Raw genomic sequence first — 15672 nt, 5'->3', positions numbered from 1 at the left:
GGAGCCGATGACCGCTCGGGGGCCACCTTCCGGGCGCGGGAGCCCCCTTCACCCCCTCCTGGCGCAAGGAAGGGGGATGCTGTCGGTCCCCCGGGGGGCGGGGGCGGGGCCCGGGCCAGCAGCGCCCCAGAACCTCGGTCCAACACCCGCACCCCCAGCCCTGACGGAGGGGCGACACCGAGCCCCCCAGCGGGCACCTGGCGATACCCACCTGCCCGGTCTGGGCATTCGCATCCCTCCCTCCCTCCCTGCCTCGGTCCTTTTCTCTCCCCGGGCTGTGGGGCTGACAGCTGGAGGTCTCTGCTGGGCCTTTAAAGGGCAAGGCGGATGCCCTCCCCTTGGAGAGAGGGAGGGGCCCCTGGCGGTGAGGGGCATCAAGGCGCCTGATAGTCTCTGTCAGACCCCCCTTCCCGCCCCATGTTTAATAACACGCTTTTCAGGGAAGGGGGGGGCAGGACCATGCTGGGGGTGTGGCTGCCCAGGCATGGCTGGGTGGGGGCCATTTACTGATAGGGGAGCAGAGGCCCAAGGTCGCCCAGCCCAGGCCGGGCTGAGCTCCAAGCAGGTGCAGACCCTGCAACAGATCCCAGTTCACTCTGGCTTCCCTGCTGGGAAAGAGGGTTGTGGGAGAGGGAGGGGTCTCCCACCGGCCATCCTGAGCTTGTGCCGGGGGCACCCCAGGGAAGGGTTGGGAGCTTGAAGCCCTGATCCCAGCACTCATCCCAGCTCAACCAGGAGCCTCCCTGGGGGCTGCTGGAGATGGATGGATGGGCGTGTGGACCACATGTGCGGCTGCGCACGTATGGCTGTGTCAGTGTATCAGGGCACCTGTAGGGGCGCGGGCAGGGCTCTGCAGGATGGCACGTGGAGTCTGGGGACCCCACTCCCTACACCACCCCCGGGAACTGTATGTAAGCCAGGGAGGCCACCTTCCCCTCTCTCCAGGAAGGATGCCGAGAACTGAGACTGCCTCGGAAGGTGGGAGGTATGTCCTTGAGCCCCAGAGGGACCCTCCTGCAGCAGAGCCTGCTCGCCAGCTCCTGCCTGCTCTCTGCAATTAGAGAGCTGCACAGCTGTGCCTTGCAGGCACACTACCCAGGCTGGCCTTGCCTTCCACGCCTAGTTGGGGCTGGCTTCAGGGTCTCAGGATTTCGAGGAGACTGAGCCTCGAAAGCAGGTGGAGGGATTGAGAAGTGGAAGGCAAGGTCAAGACTTCCACCTAGTGGTCGTGCCACCTTGTACATAAACAACTCCAGCTCCCCAAGCCACGTCTGCAGGACGGGGATGTTCGAGGTGCCTGTCTCCTGGCATTGTCGTAGGAATAGTGAGGGAGCGAACATGAGGCTCAGGCTCTTACTAAGTGCTCAGGAAGCACTGCCTGGGACCATTTCCTCAGCCCAGGGTGGGCAGGCCAGGGAAGTGGGAGCGTCAGATTTGGAGGTTCCTCTGGCCCCTTGGGGGAAGGTGTGAGGACTTTTACCTTTACCTGGGTCTCACCTGGGTCTCTACCTACACCCCTGCCTGGTCTGGTCTCTGGGCTCTGACTCACAGGAGCGGGCTTAATAAGTCAGACGGAGAAATCCCTCCATGAATTAGCTCAGTCGTCATGACAACGCTGGCCTGCTTTGGAGTAAGATGTATTTTGATTCAGCAAAGTACAGCTGGAGTTTGGGCCACGGGGTGGGGGGCACCCAGCAGTGCTCCGTAGGGCCCACTAGACTCCAGAGGTATTTTCATAACCTTGTTCCCATGATCTCCTTCCTGTGCTGGCACCTCCCCTTGGCCCCAGCCCCCCAGTGTGGCCCCAGGCTCGGTCAGCCCCCCATCCCACCTTGAAGGGCGCCTCCCTTTACACACACAGGAACTAGCACCTTAGCAGTTGTCTTTGAGGGGAAGAAGGGAAAATACTGGGCGGGAGCTGGCCTTATGCTGGGCGGGGGATACCCTGCCTTCCTGCTGGCCCAACTCTCCCTTTCTGAGTTTCCTGAAAATTACAGGCCAGTGCTCCTGTGTTCTCTCACCTTGGCCCACTAATCGTTCCGCTCCAGCATCTGACCTAGAGTCCCCTGCCTGGGGGCCGTTGGAAAGGGGGCTGGACTGGAACTAAGAAAAGTGGTAGGTGGCAAGCACTGGCCCTGCTTCCCTGGAGAAGCTGGGCGGGCACCTTGCCCCAGGGAGGCCATAGGGCTCAGCTGCTCTGAGATGGGACCGGAGGAGACCAGGACCACATCCCTGTAGGGCAGTGGTTCTCAACCTTCCTCATGCCGCGACCCTTTAATACAGTTCCTCATGTTGCGGTGACCCCCAATTTCATTGTTACAAATCGAACATAATTAAAGCATAGTGATTCATCACAAAAACAATATGTAATTATATATGTGTTTTCCGATGGTCTTAGGCGACCCCTGTGAAAGGGTCGTTCAACCCCCAAAGGGGTCGCAACCCACAGGTGGAGAACCGCTGCTGTAGGGGAAGAAGTAGCTCCGTGGGGTGGCCTATAAGAGGCCTCTGTAGTTGGAGGAGCATCTGGGCAGAGGGGTACAGGGAGGCCATGAGGGTGGGAGAAGGGCGGGGCCTCTGCAGCCTTGAGTTTGGAGCTGACCTCAAAGGTAGAGATGGTTCCAGGAGAGCAGTTAGAGGTCAGAGGTGATCAGAGACTGAAGTCATGTGGTGGGGGGAGGGTGGGGGGCAAAGTTTATGCGCTGTTACGGATGCGGAATCCATAGGCTCAGTGCCCTTGTGGAAAGGGAAAGGGGGCGCCTAAGACTTTCAACTTGGTCCCCACTTGCCCCCTTATCCCACCCTTACCCAGCTCCCCCCTCCCCCCAGAGCCGTGCTCTGCTCCAGCTTCATTCAGAGCACCTGTCTCCACCTGGTTCAGCCTCCCAGTCCCATGCAGGGGTCAGTTCTGGGACCTTCCTCCGTGCTCAGTGTCTCCCATAGGAATCAGGTGACTATTCCAAAACCTCAAGCTCCCCTCCATCCAAGTCCAGCTGTTTTCCTCCTTGAGGAGACCAGTGGCAGGGAGAAGGGTGAGATGACCTTACCCTGATGCCCCTCCTCATGGGAGGAGGGATCCCCCTTGGGATGGAGACTCCTCCTCCACTGGCGACCGAGTCACTTCCTGGGCCTTGACCTCCAGGCCCTCTGAAATTTCAACAAGTATGGACCTGGCTCAGCGGCTGCCTGGAAGGCATCTGCTGTGGGAGGGAGGAAAGGGGGCTGGATGGGAAGTCTTGCTGGAGAAGCTGAGAACTGGCTACTAAGAACTGGAACTAAGAAAAGTGGTAGGTGGCAAACATTCGGATTGGGAAGGTGTGTGTGGAGATGGGGGGGGGGGGGTTTGAAAATGTCCTGAGTGTGTGATCCTGGACAGGGTGGGAGGTGCTACAGGACAGCCATGTCTCTCTCTCTCTCTCTCTCTCTCTCTCTCTCAATTCTCATCTGAGGATATTTTTTCCATTGATTTTAAAGAGAGCAGAAGGGAGGGAAAGAGGGAGGGAGGGAAAGAGAGACGGAGGGAGAGAAAGAAGGAGAAACATTGATGTGAGACACATGGATTGGTTGCCTTCGGCACGCACCCGGCCCACTCTAGCCACTGAGCACACTGGCCAGGGCATCACTGTCTTCAACGGAATAAGGAACTGCGGCACAGGGCCCAGTGCAACATGGGTGCCTTGTCCAAAATTCAGAATTTAAAATAGCAGTGTGAGTGAACAGCTGCAGATATGTGCTCTATAATAGGCCAGAAATAAGGGAGGTTTCAAAGTTAAGGAATAAAACATCTCATCATTTGTATTGTATCTCTTTATTTTTTTATTTTTAAATACATTTTATTGATTTTTTACAGAGAGGAAGAGAGAGGGATAGAGAGTTAGAAACATTGATGAGAGATGTGAGAGAGAAACATTGATCAGCTGCCTCCTGCACACCCCCTACTGGGGATGTGCCCGCAACCAAGGCACATGCCCTTGACCAGAATCGAACCTGAGACTTTTCAGTCCACAGGCCAACGCTCTATCCTCTGAGCCAAACCGGTTAGGGCTGTATTGTATCTCTTTAGTCAGAGTTATCCTAATATACAGTGGGGCCTTGACTTACGAGTTTAATTTGGTCCGAGACCGAGCTTGTTAAGGAGCTCGTTAACTCAAATTACTCTATCAACTCAATGCAAAAAATCGGCCGAGAGACAGCTGGTATCTCAAAAAACTCGTTAGTCGGGACACTCGTAAGTCAAGGCCCCACTGTACTCTCACATTGCAGCTTCTAAAAAAATTGTTCAAAGAACTAAAGAAAGCACTCTGTAAACAGATAAAAGTATTGAGCATAATGTAGGCTTAGAAATCCCATAATATTTATTAGGAAAAGATTAGTACATTTTTTAGAGCTTTCCCTTTGAGTCAATAAAATTTTTCTATGGGAACAGCAACCACAACAACAAAAAAAGAATTTAAGATGATGACAAGCAGAGCATCCAACCAGATGGGGGGCCCTTCGGCGCGACTGTGCAGGTCACATGCCTGACACTGGCCCTGGCAGGTGGACAGAGTGTGGGACTAGGATATGACTTCAGTCTCTGATTTACTGAGCACCTTGTATGTACCCGGCGCTGTTTCGGCCACCAAGGATCCAGCAGTGAGCAAATAAAACCTGGTCCTCTTGGAGCCAGCAGTTTAGTGACAGAGATGGACAATGAACCAGGTCAATGGTGGTGATGGGGGCTAAGGAGAAATCTACAACAGACCTGGGGTGGGTGGGGGGTTACTGTTTTAGATGGGGAGACCAAGCAGGTGACATGTGGATAAAGACCTAACGGACATGAGATAAGGAATCCTCGGAATAACTGGCGGAAGAAGAGCCTCACACATGTATGTAACATGTGCAGTTTCAGTGGCAGGGTGGCCAATGTGTTGGAGCGCCCTTATGTGGCTGGAACGGGTGCTGAGGAAGTCCAAGGGCCGCATCATGCAGAGCCACTGTCCAGCGAGACGGGTGCTGTTGGGGGGTCTTCCGGAGAGGAGCAAAGGCATCGGATCGGACCGTGTTCTAGCAGGGCTCCCGCGGGGATGGAGGGTGGACTGAAGGGGGCCAAGGGGGAGTGAGGGCACCCGTGGAGAGGTGATGGCAGTGATTCCTCTGGAGATGTTGGCCTGGCCCAGGGTGGTAAGAAGTGGTAGATCCTGAGTGTGCTCGGAGAGTGTCTTAAAGACAGAGCCAGCAGGATTCACCGATGGAGGAGATTCAAGGTAGTCAAGGAGGGACTCAGGGTTTGGCCTGGACCACTGAGGAAGGGTGGCATTGCTGCCGAGACAGATGGATTTCGGCACCAGCAGTGTCTGAGCAGAGGGCAGGGGCAGGGAGGGCTGAGGCCCCTCTTCCTGGAGCCTCTGCTCTGGGCAGGAGAAGCCCCCATCACTGGAGGGTGTGGGTGGGGTTCCCATAGAGCTAATATTAGTCATCGCCACTCACTGAGCCGACTCCTTGCTGAACCCTTCATGCTTTCTGTCTGGAAACGTCCTCAGGTCTCCGAGGCCAGCCTCGTTAGCCCCCCTCGAGCTCACTGCCGAGGCCATAGGGGTAGTATGAGGGGCAGAGGAAGAGTTCGGATTTGGGCCTGTCTGACTGTGTGCTTTGTGGGCCACTGGGGGGCCTACACCCCGCACTGAGCTGCCCTGCAGCAGCCCCTCTGTGCCTCGACTCCCTTGGTTCCCTGTCCTTGGGCCCCCCTGCCCCCATCCCTGCCCTGGGCCTGGACAAAGGGGCTTCTGTCCTGCCAGCCCCTCCCTCCCTCACAGAGCAACTGACCCACAAATAGGTTATGTAACCATGGCCTCGACAGGCAGGGGCTTGGCCTGAGTCTGGCTGGACCTGAGCCCACGGGGAGGGTGTCGGAGGGCCCCCCTCCTTTTGGCAGGCAGCTTCTGGGGGCCCCAGGAGGAGACTAGAGCCCGGAAGGGAGGACTTGGGCCCCTCGGGCTCCCGGTGGTGAATCCTAGGACCTGAGTGTGCCCCGGAGCATGTATACGAGGTGGCCATTCTCATGTGGTCACTCAGAGGCACTGGCCCAATCGCCTTCCTTCCCTTCCTGCCCTGCTGAGTGGGGCTCATGTACACTGGCCAGCCCCAAGGCTGGGCGTGGGGGAGGCTGCATCGTGGAAAGGCAGCTCTTCCCTCAGAGATACCCTCATTTCTGGGTGTCCCAGCCTTCCCGGGCCACCCCCAGCCCATCTGGGTCCTTCTGAAAGACAGATTGGGCCGGCTCTCTCCCTCCCACTGTCGGCCGGGGATGCGTGTGCACATGTGTGTGCCTGTGTGGGTGCGCCGTCCTGGCTTCTGTCCGCAGGCAGCGCCAGGCCTGAGACCTTGGACCTGTGAGCCTCCCAACATCTTAGTTCAGTGGGAAACCAAGGTCTAAAAAGCTGGAGCTGAGCGCAGGGAACAGAGTTGAGTGAGTGAATGAATGTTTTTTAGACTAAACCCTTAGATGGCTTTGGCTCTGAGCCTGCCAGGGAGCCAGCTAGCACCCTCTGCCTGCTTTTAAGCTGCTGGAGTGGGCTAGGGCCCAGGCTGACTGCAGGAGGGGCTGGGCAGAGCCTCCCTCACTGTGTCTCCTTCCCACTCCCAGAGCTCCTGGGCTCCACCAAGAAGATCAATGTCAACTTTCAGGACCCGGATGGGTGAGTTCTCAGGCAGGGCAATGCCAGTCTGGGATGGGGGCAAAAGGGCTTCTGGGGGAGGCTGGGTGCCTGAGTCCCTGCCCATATGTGTTTGTCACCTGTCCCAGCTTCTCTGCCCTGCACCACGCGGCCCTGAATGGCAACACGGAATTGATCACCCTGCTGCTGGAGGCCCAAGCTGCCGTAGACATCAAGGACAACAAAGGCAAGGCCTGGCAGGGACCTTAGAGCAAGGGGATGGGTTGAGGTCAGGGGTCCCTTGAGGACTGGATGGTTCTTCAATTGAGGTCTCCACCCAGGGTCTCAGGCTGGGTCTAGGCAGGTCCTCATGGGCTCTGCATCCTAGAGGTCAGGGGTGGGCTCAGGGTGAGAGACCAGCTCCCAGTGGCTCCTGCCTGCCCCCAGGCATGCGGCCACTGCACTATGCGGCCTGGCAGGGCCGGAAGGAGCCCATGAAGCTGGTGCTAAAGGCAGGCTCAGCGGTGAACATCCCATCAGATGAGGGCCACATCCCCCTCCACCTAGCGGCCCAGCACGGTCACTATGATGTGGTGAGGACCACCTCGGGGGTTGCGCGTGTGGGAGGCGTGAGCCTGGCAGCACGGGGCTGACTGCACTCTGCACCCGCAGTCCGAGATGCTGCTGCAGCACCAGTCGAACCCGTGCATGGTGGACAGCGCCGGGAAGACGCCTCTGGACCTGGCCTGCGAGTTCGGCCGTGTTGGGGTAAGTCTCCCAGGAGCTGAGAGCCACTCCATCTGCTCTGCTGCCTCTTCTGGGGTTGGAGTCGGGGACAGACCTGCAACCCCCTGGCCTGTTTCTGGGTGCCCCCTACTCTGACCCCTCCTTCAAGGTGGTCCAGCTGCTCCTGAGCAGCAACATGTGCACAGCCTTGCTGGAGCCCCGGCCGGGGGACACCACCGACCCCAATGGAACCAGCCCCTTGCACCTGGCAGCCAAGAACGGCCACATTGACATCATCAGGTATGGTTCTGTGGGGGTGGGGTTCCCAGCTCTGGGGCTCTGCTCCTGGCTTGGTGATAAGATGGGAGCAGTCTCGGAGCTGTGGCCTCTGGATGCCACGGGCACCTCCAGCTGCCCACATGAGGGATGTGCTAGAAGGGGGTGGGGAGTGGGCATCGATAGCCACATAGCCTGGGCTCTGTTGCAGCCCTGTCACTCGCTGGGTGACTTCGTGGATACACTTAACCTCTCTGAGCCTCAGCTTTTCCATGGGCCTCACAGCAGTACCAGTGGGAAAAGACGAGGTAGCTGCTGTGAAGGGTTAGCACAGGGCGGGCACTTCCACAAGTGCTTCGTCACTGTCAGGTATGTTGTCAGGGAGATGGGTAGGGCTGGTCAGTCCTTAGGCCCTTGGAAATCGGGGCTCAGCTTTGGGGTGCTGGGGCCGAGGGCTCCTGCTGTAGGCCCCGCCTGCTCCCCCTGCCTTCCCGCCAGACTCCTGCTCCAAGCTGGCATTGACATTAACCGCCAGACCAAGTCGGGCACAGCCCTGCACGAGGCTGCGCTCTGTGGGAAGACAGAAGTGGTTCGGCTGCTGCTGGACGTGAGTTAGTTGGAGGCCCAGGGGGAGCTGGGTCCAAGGCAGGGTTGGGAGAACGGGGTGCTCTTGACAGACCTCACCCCCTGGCCCACGCAGAATGGGATCAATGCCCACGTGAGGAACACATACAGCCAGACGGCCCTGGACATCGTGCACCAGTTCACCACGTCGCAGGCCAGCAAGGAGATCAAGCAGCTGCTGCGAGGTGGGCCCAGGTGGGGCAGGGGATCTGGAGCGGGGCCCGGGCCAGGCTGGTTCGAAGGACTGGGGAGTCTACCTCCTGTGTCCCCAGAGGCCTCGGCGGCTCTGCAGGTCCGGGCGACCCAAGATTATTGCAACAACTATGACCTGACCAGCCTCAACGTGAAAGCCGGGGATATCATCACAGTAAGGATGGCCCGGGGCTGTGGAGCCGGGATGCTCACCCCACATTCCCCCTCAGCGATTGGGGAGCCAGTTGACCCAGAAGTCTCCCTGCGTGTGCTCTCCCCACCTCATCTGACCAGGTCCTTGAGCAGCATCCAGATGGCCGATGGAAGGGCTGTATCCATGACAACCGGACAGGCAATGACCGGGTGGGCTACTTCCCATCCTCCCTGGGCGAGGCCATCGTCAAGCGAGCAGGCAAGTCCTACCCAGGCCTGGGCTTGGGGGCCAGAAGGAAGGAAGTGCACATGTGTGTCGGATGGCAGGGCGAGGACCGAGCTCTGGCCGTGGCTGGGTGCAGGTGTTCAGAAGTGTGTCCTGCAGCTGTCTCCTCAGTGTCCTCATGCCCATTCCTTCATTTATTCAACCGACATTGCACACTGACCACTAGGAATAGATGGCGACTCAGATGGATATCGGTTCTGCTTTCAAGGAGCTTGCCCCCAGGGAGGGAGGGGAGCAGGGGACAGTGAAGTAACCACAGAATGAAACACACCAGCCAATGGCACAGAATGTGGATGGAGACCACAGGGTGGTCAGAGGAGGCCCTGAGAAATGGAAGGGACTGGCTACAGGCAGAGCAATCCAGGCAGTGGGAACCACATGTGCAAAGGCACTGAGGCAGGAAAGACTGTGATGTGTGTAAGGGTCCATAGGAGGCCAGCATGGCCGGCGCAGAGTTAGGGAGAGGGAGAGGGGTGAGGACATGGCCACAGGGCCATGGAGTGGTTTCAGGCAGGGGACTGGTGAGATCACAGAGATGGACAGGTGGGATAAAAGAGAGAGTGGTCCAGTTAGGTGATGCGGCTAGTCTGCCCACTAGTTCTGGGGTGGAGAGCCTCGCCCCAGGCTCCTGGGTGCCTCTTTCCTCCGCCCTGTTCCCCTGGCACAGAGGAGGTTTCACCCTCTGGCAATCTGCACCCCTCCCCCAACAGGACCGCAGGGCCACTGGTAAGCTGGCCGGATAGCCTGGTGTGGGCTCCTCTCTGCCACATGCTCCTGCTCTCCAATGTCCCGTGTGGGGAGGGGGTCTTCTAAGGGTCTCTCAGGGCAGGAGGAGACTGTTGTGCTGACCCTACCCCTGAGGCATGCATGTGTTGGGCCTCACCTAGGCTTGGGGCTGGGCCAGGGGACGCCCTCCTTTCGGTATCTGGCTCCCAGGCCTGGGCTGGTCCAATACTCAGGGAGGCTATGGTTGGCCCACAGGTTCCCGAGCAGGTGCTGAGCAAAGCTCACCTCAGGGAGGCAGCTTGCCGGGACCCTCTGCACCCCCTGAGGAGATCTGGGTGCTGAGGAAGCCTTTTGCAGGTAGGTGGGGGCCTCTGGAGGGCGGGGCAGCAGTACTTCCGCAAGGCAGCTCCCAAGCTAGGCGGGGCCAGCGCTGGCTGATGCTCCCTTGCGCTGGCAGGTGGAGACCGCAGTGGCAGCTTGAGCAGTGTGGCTGTTGGCCGGAGCAGCGGGGCCCACACCCTGCACGCAGGCTCTGAAGGGGTCAAGGTAGGTGGGGTGGTGACGGGGCCGGGGTGGCCTGGGCCCAGAGCAGCGCTGGCCAGCTGATCTGTCTGGGTTGCAGCTCCTGGCAACAGTGCTCTCCCAGAAGTCCATCTCCGAGTCTAGCCCCGGGGACAGCCCCGTCAAGCCTCTGGAGGGCTCAGCAGGTAAGAGCAAGGAGGCAGCACTGCTGTCCTGGCTGACAGGTAGCCTTTGAGCAGCCCTTGGCCCACCGTGCCCTCTCATCCCCAGGGGCGGCCAGGTCCCAGCCTCCAGTGGCCCATGCTGGGCAGGTCTATGCGGAACTGCCGTCCAAGAAGCTGGAGCCGGCATCGGAGGGCAAGGTACAGGGCCTGGGCTGGCAGCAGGGAGGGGTGCCCGGGGCAGCCTGCCTGGCCTGGCCACAGTACAGCCGGGGGCTCTTGACAGGCTAGCCCCCTCCTTCTGTCTGTCTCAGTCTGTGTGTGTAGGTGTTGTCTATTGTGTGGGCTGTGCGTGTGAATTAGTATGTGTAAGAAGCGTGCACGGGTGTGAGGTGAACGAGGGTGTGCCTGTGTGTGTGGTGTGACTGTGAGGCGGGCACGTGTGCATGTGTGCGTGTGTATGAAATGGCACGTGTGAGACCAGACGAGTTGTGTACATGGGTGAGGTGGGTCCTGTGTGCATGACTTGCGTGCTGGGGAAGGTGGAAGCTGCTGGCTGAGTCCTGCAAACTTCTGGGCAAAGCTCACCTTCCAGGGAGTGAGGGGCAGTGCCGAGGCCCCATCCTAGAACCTCACCTGGGGCCACACTGCAGGGTGTCCCTGGTGCAGGAATGGGGGGGGATGGTCAGAAGCAGCTGAGCCTTCCCGGTGGAGAACACAGAGCGATGCTGCAGTGCCGTGCGGAGCTCGAGACAGCGGCAGCCAGGACCACAGAGTGAGGAGGGAGCACCGGTGCCAGACTGACTGGGGCCTAGCTGCACGTGGACCCGTGGACGGCAGACTGACACAGAGGAGGCACCGTGGCGGCTGGGGTGTGCGCCCGGCGGGTGGGTGGGTGGGCGGGCCTGCAGCGGTGCCTTGTGTCTTCCAGAGCGCTGAGGCTGTGAGCCAGTGGCTCGCCACGTTCCAGCTGCAGCTGTACGCCCCCAACTTCCTCAGCGCTGGCTACGACCTGCCCACCATCAGCCGCATGACCCCTGAGGTGAGCTGCCCAACGGCTGGCCACCAGCCACGACCCAGAAACAGATCCCCCACCTCCAGCTAACAGGCTGCTCCTCTAACTAGGGCCTCACGGCCATTGGGGTCACCAAACCAGGCCATCGGAAGAAGATCACGGCAGAGATCAGCAGCCTCAGCATCCCCGACTGGCTGCCTGAGCACAAACCCGTAAGGCTCCCTGCACCCTGTGGCTGGGCCCAGGATGGGCAGATAGACAGACAGACTGCCTCCCTGGCTGCAGCCCTCAGCTGCCCTCTGGAGCTCCAGGGAGTGGAGACCAGAGGACGGTCCCTCAGCGTGGCCCACCTGGACGACGTTTGTCCATCACAGGCACTGGGACCGGCCTTCCTGAGGCAGGAACGGGGGTGACAACCTGTGAGAGCCGTCAGGGTGAAGGGAGAATCAGGGTGAAGGGAGAATACCTCTCTCCACTCCCCCCGCCATACTCAGGCAGTCACACAGGGACACCGGCACCCCAGCAACGCTGCCCCTTGCACACCTACCCAGACACCAGAGAGGGGCCTGCATTGATGGGATATGCTTGCACACATGTGCGTGGGGAAGATGTGTGAGTGTGCATGCTCCGTGTACACAGACAGCACACGCACACTAAATATATTCAAGGTGCCCATTGATGACTGCACGCACACACCCACACATTTAACTGCACGTGCCAGCTGTGTTGACAGCTGACACCCACTCCGACTGCAGGCCGTGCTATTACTGACAGGCACTCATATGGTGGAACCGGTTCTGGGCCAGGAGAAGGTAGGCTCAGGGCCTGTTGCCTCAATGCTGCCTCTCTGGTTCTCACGCAGAGCTGTGATTCCCCATCCATTGATGGGGGCGATGCCATGACCACCAAAAGCCCCCGGGGCTGTGGGTCAGGGACAGGTAGGTTGAGAACATCTGCCTTGCCGCACTCAGTCAGTGGCTCAGCCGTCCTCCCGGTGAGCACGTCGGGGTCCCAGGGGTCTCATTGGCTCTTGCGGATATGCTGTGCGTTGGTGCGTTAGCGATGCCCTGCTGGGCGTGTGGACAGGTGGATGCCAGTCAGGAAGCCACTGGGCGGTGCTGGGTGAAGACTCCCATGGCTGTTTGCACACACGTGTGATGTGGCCGTGTGACTGTGCCTGATGCGGGTGGGAAGTTGTGAGAGGGTGTGAGCATGACACAGAGGGAAGTCAGTGCCCGTGTGTGGCTGTGATCCAGGGTATGCGTGTACACGTATCTGGTTGGTGGTACTGTGTATCTGCGTCCTTGGCGTATGGTGTGTGTCCACTGGGTGCTGTCCCCATGGTTGCCTGGACAGGTGAGGAGGAAGTGCAGTCTTTCCCAAACGGTGTCCTGAAGATAGGGTTGCCCTGTGTGTGCGTGTTTGTGTGTGTTTGCACGTGCACGTGAGCTGGACTTGGGCTCCTGCCGAGGCTGCGCTGTCTCCAGAGCTGACACTTCTGTTGGTTTGTCCTCTGTTTGTCTGTACCGGGCTGGCCCGATGCCCCTGCCCCAGCAGCTCCCAGTAGTCGACGGGCTGTGGGTAGCCAGCTCTGGCTGCCCTCTGTGTCCCCTGCTCTGTATATAGGCTAACCTGGCTGTGTGGCTGTCCATGATCGGCCTGGCCCAGTACTACAAGGTGCTGGTGGACAATGGCTATGAGAACATCGACTTTATCACCGACATCACCTGGGAGGACCTGCAGGAGATCGGGATCACCAAGCTGGGTGAGGCTCCAGCCCCCACCACTTCCTGGTCCTTGCCACTCTCCCTGGCCTGACCTGCCCCATACCCCACTCAGGACACCAGAAGAAGCTGATGCTGGCAGTGAGGAAACTGGCAGAGCTGCAGAAGGCCGAGTACGCTAAGTATGAAGGGGGACCTCTGCGCCAGAAGGCGCCGCAGTCTCTGGAAGTGATGGCCATTGAGTCGCCGCCCCCTCCTGAGCCTGCCCCAGCTGAGTGCCAGTCTCCAAAGATGACCACCTTCCAGGACAGCGAGCTCAGTGGTGAGCTGCAGGCTGCCATGACTGGCCCGGCAGAGGGGGCTGCCACCCCTGCCGCTGCCGAGAAGCCCTCCAATCACCTGCCACCCACCTCCAGGGCCCCTGTGCGTCAGGAGCCCAGTCTGGGTGGGCGGGCACGGCATATGAGCAGCTCTCAGGAGCTGCTGGGTGATGGGTTCCCGGGGCCTGGCAGCCCTATGTCACGAAGCCAGGAGTACCTCCTGGATGAGGGACCAGCCCCTGGTACTCTGCCCAAGGAGGCGCGGCCCGGCCGCCACGGCCACAGCATCAAGCGGGCCAGTGTGCCTCCGGTGCCCGGCAAGCCACGGCAGGTCCTCCCACCAGGTGCCAGCCCCTTCACGCCCCCCCAGACTCCCACGAAAGCTCGGCCAGGTTCCCCCCAGGCCCTGGGGGTGCCTCATGGTCCAGCCCCAGCCACAGCCAAGGTGAAGCCCACCCCACAGCTGCTGCCACCTATGGAGCGACCCATGTCGCCCCGCTCACTGCCTCAGTCACCCACACACCGGGGCTTTGCCTATGTGCTGCCCCAGCCCGTGGAGGGCGAGGCAGGGCCAGCTGCTCCTGGGCCTGCCCCCGCCTCCACCGCCCGGCCCTGCCCCTGTGCCAATGCTGTGGTCTGCCCCCACTAGGCCGATGTGGAGCCAGAACGGCCTACCAAGCGCGCCCACAGCCTGAATCGCTATACAGCGTCTGACAGCGAGCAAGAGCGGGATGAGCTGCTGGTGCCAGCTGCTGCCGGGCCCTATGCCACAGTCCAGCGGCGTGTAGGCCGCAGCCACTCAGTGCGGGCACCTGCTGGTGCTGACAAGAATGTCAATCGCAGCCAGTCCTTCGCTGTGCGGCCCCGGAAAAAGGGGCCCCCACCACCTCCGCCTAAGCGCTCCAGCTCAGCCATGGTCAGCGCCAACCTGGCTGATGAGTCAGCACCTGATGCTGAGACCAAAGGAGCTGGGACTGAGGATGGCCAGCTGGGGGTCCGGGCACAACGCCGGCGGGCCAGTGACCTGGCTGGCAGCGTGGACACGGGCAGTGCTGGCAGTGTGAAGAGCATTGCAGCCATGCTCGAGCTGTCATCCATTGGGGGTGGGGGCCGGGCAGCCCGTAGGCCCCCCGAGGGCCACCCCACGCCTCGCCCTGACAGCCCGGAGCCAGGCAGGGTGGCAACAGTGCTGGCCTCCGTGAAGCACAAGGAGGCCATTGGGCCTGACGGAGAGGTGGTGAACCGGCGCCGCACGCTCAGCGGGCCTGTCACAGGACTTCTGGCCGCTGCCCGCCGAGGGCCTGGGGAACCGGCAGGGCCTGCAGATCATGGCCACTTTGCAGAGGATGGCACTGCCCGGCAGAGGCCTCGAGGTCCGGCCAAGGGAGAGGCAGGTGGGGAGGGTCCTCCCTTGGCCCGGGTGGAGGCCAGTGCCACGCTGAAGAGGCGCATCCGAGCCAAGCAGAGCCAGCAGGAGAATGTCAAGTTCATCTTGACTGAGTCCGACACGGTCAAGCGCCGGCCCAAGGCCAAGGAACGGGAGGCGGGTCCAGAGCCACCGCCCTCACTGTCCGTGTACCAGAATGGCACCGGCACTGTGCGCCGCAGACGGGGCTCCGAGCACGCTGGACCCCTGGAGCTGCCCCCGCCACCCGCGCCCACCGAGCCCCTGCCCTCCGACCTGATGCACTTGCCCCCGCTGCCCCCACCGGACAGTGATGCCCGGAAGCCAGCCAAGCCGCCTGTCTCTCCCAAGCCTGTCCTGGCTCAGCCGGTACCCAAGATCCAGGGGTCACCCACACCCGCCTCCAAGAAGGTGCCGCTGCCAGGTCCCAGCAGCCCAGGTAGGTGAGGGAGCCAGCTGGGGAAGGGCCTCCACCCCACCTCCCCACTCCGTGGTCTGAAGGGTTTTTCTCTTCTTGGATTTGATGGCAGCCAGGTGGGAGTAGCGTGGAGTGTCCTCAGACTGTCTCATCCATCCACCTAGAGGACAACTCTGCCAACCCAGAGCTGGGAGGAGGGTGGCTGGTCCTCAACTTGCTCCCTGAAGGAGGCACAGAAACTTATTAATAGCACCAGGGGAGGGAGGACTCTGACCCAGCTGGAGAGGGATCCCAGCACTCAGGAGGGAGCGGGGAGGCTTCCAGGCAAAAGGATCCGAGGTGCAAAGCCCTGAGGCAGCCAAACAAACCCTAGGGCCACACCTAGAAGGGGATAGGGTGTGGGAGGGATTTGGAAACAGCGATGCACCAGGGTTGCCTGGGAGGCACGGTCTTTAGTTGCCATGTGAGGCTGGGGTGGGAGGGGCAGTG

General features: G+C 60.4%; 1 protein-coding gene across 1 annotated transcript in view; it reads left to right on the top strand.

Moving 5' to 3' along the window:
• Window positions 1-6550: 6550 nt before the first annotated feature.
• Window positions 6551-15672, top strand: part of CASKIN1 (CASK interacting protein 1) — an 11143-nt gene continuing 2021 nt past the window's right edge. Inside the window, 17 exon segments of the mRNA XM_023764480.1 lie at window positions 6551-6677; window positions 6785-6882; window positions 7083-7228; window positions 7308-7403; window positions 7531-7661; window positions 8136-8244; window positions 8338-8446; window positions 8534-8628; window positions 8748-8865; window positions 9874-9975; window positions 10076-10164; window positions 10241-10325; window positions 10411-10502; window positions 11233-11343; window positions 11427-11528; window positions 12943-13081; window positions 13156-15204. Of these exon segments, the coding sequence (XP_023620248.1) occupies window positions 7085-7228; window positions 7308-7403; window positions 7531-7661; window positions 8136-8244; window positions 8338-8446; window positions 8534-8628; window positions 8748-8865; window positions 9874-9975; window positions 10076-10164; window positions 10241-10325; window positions 10411-10502; window positions 11233-11343; window positions 11427-11528; window positions 12943-13081; window positions 13156-15204 (3571 nt within the window). The 5' untranslated portion in view covers window positions 6551-6677; window positions 6785-6882; window positions 7083-7084.

This window comes from Myotis lucifugus, unplaced genomic scaffold, assembly GCF_000147115.1.
Source record: "Myotis lucifugus unplaced genomic scaffold, Myoluc2.0 scaffold_332, whole genome shotgun sequence".
Classification (NCBI taxonomy): Eukaryota; Metazoa; Chordata; class Mammalia; order Chiroptera; family Vespertilionidae; genus Myotis; species Myotis lucifugus.
This window is presented reverse-complemented; position numbering and strand designations above follow the sequence as displayed.